The sequence below is a fragment of the Rhinolophus sinicus genome, linkage group LG10, assembly GCF_036562045.2.
Source record: "Rhinolophus sinicus isolate RSC01 linkage group LG10, ASM3656204v1, whole genome shotgun sequence".
Taxonomy (NCBI): Eukaryota; Metazoa; Chordata; class Mammalia; order Chiroptera; family Rhinolophidae; genus Rhinolophus; species Rhinolophus sinicus.
In genome coordinates, this window is record NC_133759.1 from 110,940,333 (window position 1) to 110,949,268 (window position 8,936).

At 56.0% G+C, this 8,936-nt stretch overlaps 1 protein-coding gene across 5 annotated transcripts in view; it reads left to right on the top strand.

Moving 5' to 3' along the window:
• The window catches only part of ADAP1 (ArfGAP with dual PH domains 1), a 46,631-nt gene that overhangs the window by 35,657 nt on the left and 2,038 nt on the right, over positions 1 to 8,936 (top strand). For 2 of the 5 annotated variants that reach the window (XM_074314066.1, XM_074314070.1), the window contains exons 5-10: positions 2,039 to 2,151; positions 2,858 to 3,004; positions 7,448 to 7,531; positions 7,767 to 7,829; positions 8,317 to 8,436; positions 8,640 to 8,868. In XM_074314066.1, coding sequence (XP_074170167.1) covers positions 2,039 to 2,151; positions 2,858 to 3,004; positions 7,448 to 7,531; positions 7,767 to 7,829; positions 8,317 to 8,436; positions 8,640 to 8,868 — 756 coding nt within the window. The remainder of the gene's footprint in view (positions 1 to 2,038; positions 2,152 to 2,857; positions 3,005 to 7,447; positions 7,532 to 7,766; positions 7,830 to 8,316; positions 8,437 to 8,639; positions 8,869 to 8,936) is intronic. The other 3 variants (XM_074314068.1, XM_074314067.1, XM_074314069.1) reach the window with 3 other exon arrangements.

Consider the following 8,936-nt stretch of genomic DNA (forward strand, 5'->3'; position numbering starts at 1 on the left):
CTTTGGGGAGACACTCCCCACCCCTCCTCCTCAGAGGTGCTGATCAGTATGGGGTCGGGTCAGCAGTGCCCAGACAGCCCTGGGACACGGACACTGCCTCCTCTGCCCACTGCTGCCCAGGCACAGCCCTTGTGTGTTCACACGTGTGTTCACACATGCTTACATGCCATTTATCACCACCTGCACTTCCGAGCATGTATTCACGTGTATGCTTTTAGCCGCATGCGGTCACACCGCCTCCACTGGCACATGCCAGGCGGAAGCACACGGTATGGGGGCCCTGCCTGGGAGGGTCACCCCGGGACCTGGGCACAGGACACACAGACTGGCCCACCCTTACTGCCCCCTCCAAGCAAGACCCTGTGCTCCCTGCTCCAGCTGTAAAATGAATGTGTAACTTACACGCACACGGGACAATTTACATGACACATGCCTGATGCAGGATGCAGTCATGTGAGCTGTGACAAGGGTGAGGCACAGGATAGGGCCGTCCCCCCAAACTGCAGTGCGTGTTGGCCACCAGCCTGGGCAGCCCGGCGTGTTCCATGTCCAGCACGGAGCTTTTCCTGCCGCCGTTAGATGGGACCCACCGTGGCAGCCTGGACGTGGTCACTCCTCGCGGTGCCTGTACCCACAATGCAGCTCGTTTCTCAGTGCAGAGTGGTGCTCGCCGTTCCCACAGGCTGGTCGCCGGCCGAGGGACAGCGGGCTGGGCACAGCCACTGTCTGTTGCCCCCAGGCTTCCATTTCTCTCTGGGTGGTATCATGTTTCACTTTCTAAGAAAGTGCCGCTGTGTTCCAGGATGGCCGCAGCATCCTGCCGTCCCCTGCAGCACAGGAGGTTCCGGGGCTGTGTGTTTGCCCACACTTGGGACGGTCAGTTTTGGGGGTTTGGTCTGGCCATTCCAGTGCGTGTGCAGTGGTCTCTCATGCTCAGAATCTCTTGCTGAGCCTGTACCAGGTGCAGCACCAGGGTTTGCTGTGTGGGCGTGGCAGTGGGCTGGCTCCTCGCACACTGTGGACACAGCACACAGTAGGTGCTGGCACACAGTAGGGCCCAGCACAGAGTAGGCGTGGGCACACAACAGATGCTCAGTAAATGCTGAGTGAGCCATCTGGCCTCTACCCCAGAGTGGGCCAGTTCTTTAGGAGACTGCTCACAAGCCAGGCTCTAGATTGTGCCAGGAAGCCCCGCTGGGCACTGCCGCACTGTGTAGCCTGGAGAGGCCCCCGTGTGGGGTACCGTCCGCAGGAGTCGTAGGGCCCGGAGTCTGCAGGTCCAGACGCTCGGGCCTGGGCCTCCCTGAGTGAGGCCAGGGGCTATGGCCTGGAGAGCCTGGGGCACGCTTGGCAGGCATCCACGCTGAGGCTGACAGAGGACACTGCCTTCAGGCCAAGGTCCAGACAGCTGTCTGTCTGCTGGGACCACGCACATCAGGGATCCTAGCCATGCCCCCCGAGAATTCCTCAGCTGCTTTCCCAGTGCCTGTGGATAGGTGTCCTGGCAGCTGGCTGTTGGGAGCCAGACAGGCTCAGGCACGGTTCCCTTTGTCCGTCCATGTGGCCTGGGGCTGTGTAACAGAGCCAGTGCAACAGTGTGGGGTCAGGAGCTTGGCGCTAACCCCCTGGCTGTCCCACCCAGTCCGCCTGGCGTGTCCTCAGGCCCTGCTGCCCTCTGCTGGGCCCTGTGGGCAGTACAGGCTGGCCAGGGGTCTAGGTGTCCGAGCACCAGCTTCTGCCGGGGCTCCCGCTGGGCCTGGGAGCCACCCACCTGTGGCTGAACCTGTTTCCTCTCTGCATAGTGGGGACAGTAACAGGCTGTGCCTCAGAGGTCCTCCTGGGGGTTAGAAGAGAGGATGTGTGTCGGGTTGGCGGACAGCGTCCTTGCGGGCCTTGGGCACTTGTGTGTCCCTGCTCAGCTAACATGGTCCTGGGCTCAGATCAAATGGTAGCCCCTACCCTGTTCCGTGGACTGTCTGACCCCTGTCCCCTCTGACTGCATCTTCTCCCACCTGACCCCTGTCCCCTTTCTCCTCAGGGTACCGAGAGGGCTTCCTCTGGAAGCGTGGCCGAGACAATGGGCAGTTTTTAAGCCGGAAGTTTGTGCTGACTGAGCGAGAGGGGGCCCTGAAGTATTTCAACAGAAATGATGTGAGCTGGTCTGGGGGCTGGGAGGTGGGGGCGCCGGTCCTGGGACAGTCCTGCTCTTCTGTTTGAGGGCCTGTAGTGGCTGGACATTGGCCCCTGGACAGCACTGCCTCGTCGTCAGCTGCCCTCATGCAATTCCTGGGAGCCACGCTTCCCCAGTCCAGGGACACCCCCCCACACACACACTCTGGGGCCAGGCCAGGAATGGGCATGCTGGGGGACAGAGGTCACGAGCCCTTCCCTGGCAGGCGCCCCCAGGCCTGAGAGGAAGAGAGGGGACTGGCTGCGGTCAGCACATGGGGTGACCATGGGGGTGGGAGGGTGCTGAAGGCCCTGTAGCTGGCAGAGACCCCAAGACCAGTTCCAGGTCAGAACATCGGCCGTGATACAAACAACAACGGGAGCTCATGGCCACACCCTGCTGCCCCTGCCAGCCCCCTGGCAAGGAGAGAAAGGAAGTCAGGTGCAGGACAGTGTGGGGGATGTGGGGTGGACCAGAGAGTAGCCGCGTGCTGCAGGGCCAAGGCAGGCTCTGCCTGGATGCTGAATGCTGAGCACCCACCTGTGTCACCTGTGGGGGGGGGGGGATGCTGTTATTGTAAGCTTAGACCAGGGAGCCCAGGCCCAGAGAGGGTAAGAAACTTGCCCAAAGCCACACAGCACGGCGGGTGTGCAGCCACCTGGCACTGAGGCCCTGCCTGCTTCCCAGGCCAAGGAACCCAAGGCCATCATGAAAATCGAGCATCTGAATGCGACCTTTCAGCCTGCCAAGATCGGCCACCCGCACGGCCTGCAGGTCACGTACCTGAGGGACAACAGCACACGCAACATCTTCATCTACCATGAGGACGGGAAGGTGGGTGCGAGGGCCGGGCTGCCGTGCTGTCTCGGGGGAGCCCAGGGGCCCCCAGCCCACTCCCCCAGGGCCCTTTGCGGGGACCTCGGGTCCATGTGGGAGAGCGGGTGGCAGCTGGTTGGCATGTGATCCGCAGGGACCCCCTGCGGCCTGACGCACCTGCCTTCCCACCCAGCACGTCGGCGGCCAGGCTGGGCGGGATCCCACGCAGAACCCCCATCTGTCCTGGTGCCCCACGGGGCCCTCCTTTTGTTGATTTGGTTTCCACACTACTTTTATCACAAATGTGGTGCACAGTGTCGGAAAAGTCAATACTTGTACGAGGCTTGAGACACAGAGGTCGGCTCCCCCCTCCCCCACGCCCTCCTCCTGAGGCAGCCACCCTTCAGGTCTTTGTTTTCCTTACTGTGGTCAAACACACACAACGTAAAACGCGCCATTTGTACCATTTTAAGTGTCCAGTTCAGGGGCGTTAAGCAGATTCGTGTTGTGAAGCCGTCAGTCTTCACTTTTCCATCTTCCCAAACGGACACTCTCCCTCCTGGCGCCTGTGCACAGCGCTGCTGTGGACGTGGGGTGCAGGTATCTTTGAGACCCCGCTTCCAGTTCTTTTGGGTGCAGACCCAGGAGTGGAATCGCTGGGTCACCTGGTGATTCTGTGTTTAATTATTTGAGGACCCTCCACACTGTCCCCCACGGCAGCTGCACCGTTTCACGTCCCACCAGTGTGCACAGGGCTCCATTTCTCCACATCCTCGTTGGCACTTGTTTCTGGTGCTGGGGTTCCAGCCACCCCAGTGGGTGTACGGCGGCCTCTGGTCATCATCCCCGTTTCCCTCATGCTCGGGGTGAGGCGCCCTTGTCACGGGCTCCGTGGCCATTCGTGAATCTTCCTTGCAGAAATGTCTGTCCAAGTTCGTCGTGCACATAGAACGGCGTAGTTTGCTTTTGGTTGTTGAGTTACAGGCTTCTCTATATATGCTGGATATGAATCCCTTATTGGATATAGGATTTGCAAATATTTTCTCCCATTTTGTATGGTGGCTTTCACTCTGCAAACTGCCTTTTGATGCACAAAATTTTTAAATTTTCATGAAATCTAATTTGTCTGTTTTTTCATTTATTACCTGTGCCTTTGGTGTCATAATCAGGAAATCATTGCCAGGTTGAATGTTGTGAAGCTTTGTCCTGTTTTCTTCCAAGAGTTTTATTGTTTCAGGCCTTCCATCTAGGTCCTTGATCCATCTTGAGTGAATTTGTGTGTGTGATGTGAGGTAAGCATCTGACTTCATTCTTTTGCACGTGGACACCCAGTGTTCTCAGCACCGTTTCTCAAAAGCCTGTCCTTGCCCATCAAGTGGTCCTGACATTCATGTCAAATGTCATTTGACCGTATGTGCGAGGGCTTATTTCTGGGCTCTCTGTTCCGCCACTGGTCCGTGTGTCTGTCTTCGTAGGGAGTTTTGAAATCAGGACATGTAAGTCATCCAGTGTTGTTCTTCCTTTTTAGGATTATCGGGGTTTTTCTGGTTCTGTTGAGATTTCGTATCAATTTTATCAAATGCTTTTTATGCATCAGTTGAGATGATCACGTGTTTCCTTCCTCTGTTCTGTTCATGTGTTGCATTGATATTGCTATGTTGGCCCGTCCTTGTGTTCCAGGAGTAAATCTCACTCGTCTTGGCGTAGGACCCTGAATATGCAGCTGATTTCTGTTCGCTAGTATTTTGTTGAGGATTTTGCATCAATATTCATGAAGGATGTTGGTCTGTAGTTTTCTTTTTCTTGTAGTGTCTTGTCCGACTTTGGTATCAGGGTTATGCTGGCCTCGTAGTGAGGTAGGGTTTCCCTCCTTTCAGTTTTACACAGAAGTCTGAGAAGGATCAGTGTTAGTTCTTTAAGTGTTTCATAGAATTCACCAGTGAAGCCGACAGGCCCAGGGCTTTTCTTTGTTGGGAGACTTTTGCTTACTGATTCAATCTCCTTATCAGTTGTAGGTCTATTCAGATTGTCTATTTCTTTGTGATTTAGTCTCGGTAGGTTTAGTGTTTCTAGGTATTTGTATTTCACACAGGTTATCCATTTTGGGGGTGTACAGTTGTTCACAGTACACTCTTATAATCCTTTTTATTTCTGTGGAATTGGTAGTAATGTCTCACTTTCACTTCCGATTTTAGTAATCTGAATCTTCTCTCTTTCTTAGTCCATCTAGCTAAAGCTTTGTCAATTTTGTTGATCTTTACACAGAACTAACTTTAGGCTTCATTTATTTTATCTATTTTTCTATTCTCTATTTCATTTATCTCTGCTCTAATCTTTATTATTTTCTTTCTTCTGCTAGCTTTGGGTTTAATTTGTTCTTGTTTTAGTTCTTTAAGTTGTCAAGTTACGCTGTTGATTTAAGATTTTCCAGTGTCAGCAGTTATAGCTGCCAGTTTCCCCATTAGTGCCACTATTGTTGCGTCCCATAGTTTTGGTTTCCTGTGATTTCATTTTCATGCATCTCTAAGTATTTTCTAAATTCCCTTCTGATTTATTGTTTGATCTGTTGGTTAATTTCCACAATTTTGTGAGTTTCCAAGTTTTCTTTATGTTATTGATTTCTAATTTCATCCTGTCACGGCTGAAGAAGACACTGTGTCCGACATCTTTTTAAATCTACTGAGACTTCCTCTGTGGCCTCACATCTGGTCTATCCTGGGCAATGTCCCACCTGCACTTGAGAAGAACGTGTATACTGCTTTTGGGTGGTGCTCTGCATGTCTGTTAGTCTAGCTGCTTTATTGTGTTACGTCCTGTTTCATTAATCTTCTGTCTGACTGTTCTATCCATTATTGAGAGTGGGTATTGAAGACTCCAAGTATTGTGGTAGAACATTTTCTCCCTGTGATTCTCTCAGCTTTCGCATCATGTATTTTGATGGTCTGTCATGAGGTACATGAATGTAATACCAGCTTTTACATTAATAATTGTTTTTTTCTTTATGTATTAGTCTCTTAAATAATGTCAAAAACAAAACATAACTTTATAAACCATTATCACAATTATACTCGCTTTTAGAATTGGCCTTGTATTACCCTTTCTGAGACCTTGACTTCTCCATATGGCTTCAAGGAACTGTCAGGCTTCTCTCAGGTCACCTACAGGACTCCCTTGAGCATTTCTTGAAGGGCAGGTCTAACGGTCAGACTCCCTCGGCTTTTGTTTATCTGGAATGTCTTGATTTCTTCCTCCCTTTTTTTTTAAATATAGAAAAATATGTGTTATTTTATTTATTTATTTTTTTAATATTAGTTTCAGGATCTTCCTCACTTTTGAAGGACAGTTTTGTGGGATATAAGATTCTTGGTTGACAGTTTTTCCTTTGAGCACTTTCAGTATGTGGGCCTTTGTCTGCTGGCCTCCAAAGTTACTGATGAGAAGTCTGCTTATGGGCTATTTGAGGACCCTCCTATGTGATGAGTGACTTATCTCGCTGCTTTCGAGATTGGCTTTTGCAAAGTTGATTATGATGTGTCTCAGCCTGGGACCCTTTGAGTTCATCTTAACTCGAGTTCGGTGACATTGCAGCAACGCTGGCCTGCCCTGGAGTGGGCAGGGCCTGGAGTGGCAGTGCCCGGTTCCTGTTGGATCCGGTCTGTAGTAGGCGGGTTCCTTGAAGGGTGTGGCCAGGGCCCGTGGAGAGGCCAGAGGAGAAGGCAGTGTTGGAGGTGGGTGTGAGCCTGGTGGGCGGGGCCCTGGGCGGGGCCGGGTGCGTGTGGGGGTGACAGGAGCGCGCCCTGGAGCCTGGTGATCAGGGAGGAGTAGGAGGGTTGGCGGGCCTGCAGGCGACCCCTTGCTGGCTCTGGCCAGGTAGCAGCAGAGGAAGCAGATTGTTGGGTTCATCAGGGTTGAGGGAGCCCAGCATGGAAGGGCCTGGGAGGGTAGGTACCGGCAGCCTCTGTGGGAGGTGTGGCGCCAGGGTGGGCAGGGATCCCAGGAGTATGAGAACACTGTGGCATCACCACGTTGTGCCCCAGAGCTGTTCTACCCTCTTTCCCTCCGAGGGGCACGGGAGGGGGAGCTGGGCTGCGTTTTAAATGGATGAGCCTTCTTCTGGGCAAGAAAACATGAGGGCAGAAAACAGCCCCAACCGAGCCCGCCTACTGCTCCAAGGGGGGGGGAATGGCTTGTGCGTCACCCCTACCTGCTGTCCCCCTGCCCTGCCCTAACTACATGGTCTCCGCCCAGGTCACCTCAGGGGGCCTGTGCCTGCCCTTGTGCCTGACACCCCGAGAGCCCTCATCCCAGCATGGGCGCAGGGTGGGGGTGGCCGGAGTGGGCGGTACAGCCCACCCTTGACCCTGCCGGGCAGTCTGAGCTCCGGGGCGGGGGTGGTTTGGAGGAGTGAGGGCCATGCCCCGCCCCTGCCCACGCCCTCCCCTCCCTTCCCCGCCCCCCCAGGAGATGGTGCACTGGTTCAACGCGCTCCGTGCCGCCCGCTTCCACTACCTGCAAGTGGCCTTCCCGGGAGCCTGCGACGCCGACGTGAGTGGCTACTGCTGCCGACGGTGCCCCTGGGGTGGGCTGGGGGCTGGCCCAGAACCCATAGGGACCCCAGGGACCCCTGCCACTGACGTCTGAGGCCCCTGAAGTGACCACAGCCATCCTTCATCCTGGGGCATTTTAGCTTAGCTGCATGGGGAGGGGAAGCGGGGCTGGGATGCGTGGGGCACGGTGAGGGGGGGGTCAGGCCTGGAGCTAAGCCCATTTTCCACCCCAGCTGGTGCCGAAGCTGACCAGGAACTACCTGAAGGAAGGCTACATGGAGAAAACGGGGCCCAAGGTGCGTCTGACTGCTGCCCTGGCCTTGGTCATCTGGGGCCAGGCGGGGCCAGGGTGGCCGTGGAGGCTGGAAGTGCGGGTGGCACTCCCAGGCAAAGCGTTAGCTTGCCTGAGTGTCTCTAGTGGGTCATCTTGGCATGGACGGCTGTGGCTCCCCGGTGTTTTACTAGGACCGTGGGGGTCTGGGCCAGGCCCCGCCCTCTGGTCATGTACCTGTGACCTTGCTCAGCCACAGCGGGCAGCTCGCTGCCCCAGGACCCAGGTGGCCCCACACTGCAGACCCCGCCTGGAGCCCATGGGGAGGGATGGGACAGTCCAGCAAGGAGCTGGTGCAGAGGGCAGTGGAGGGAGGCCCGGAGGTGGGGACCAGGCCGTGTAGCCGGCTGGTGCATCACGAGCCCCAGAAGGCATGGAAGTGAAGGCGTGAGTGGCTGGATGAATGGGTGGCCCTGCCCTCCTGCTGGTCAGCTGTGGTCACCTGGGGACAGGGCCCTGCGTCAGGCCAACCAGCCAGTCACTGGCACACTGACCCACAGCAAACGGAAGGCTTCCGGAAGCGCTGGTTCACCATGGACGACAGGCGGCTCATGTACTTCAAAGACCCCCTGGTAAGGGGGGGCTGCTGCCCCGATCAGCTGGGGCTCCATGCAGGGTGGATGGGGTTCCCGGGGTCCTGAGCCTGTGCCCTCTGAGCACAGCTGGGTCTGGACAGCCAGCTGCCCGGAAGGAACAGCCTCCAGACCCTCAGGGCCCCAGGCCCAGGTGGGCGACTTGAGGGGCTGGCCCTCAGCTCAGCCTGCCCCGCCCGCAGGACGCTTTTGCCCGAGGGGAGGTCTTCATCGGCAGCAGGGAGTGCGGCTACATGGTGCTGGACAGGCTCCCGCCATCCACCCAGGGCCACCATTGGCCACATGGCATCACCATCGTCACGCCGGAGCGCAGGTTCCTGCTGGCCTGTGAGACGGAGTCAGAGCAGCGGGCATGGCTGGACGCTTTCCGGAAGGTGGTGGACAGGCCCATGCTGCCCCAGGAGTACGCAGGTAAGGGCCGGCGGGGCTGGTTGGGGGACAGCCAGCGCCCGTGTGGCCGTGCCAAGAGTGGACGCCTG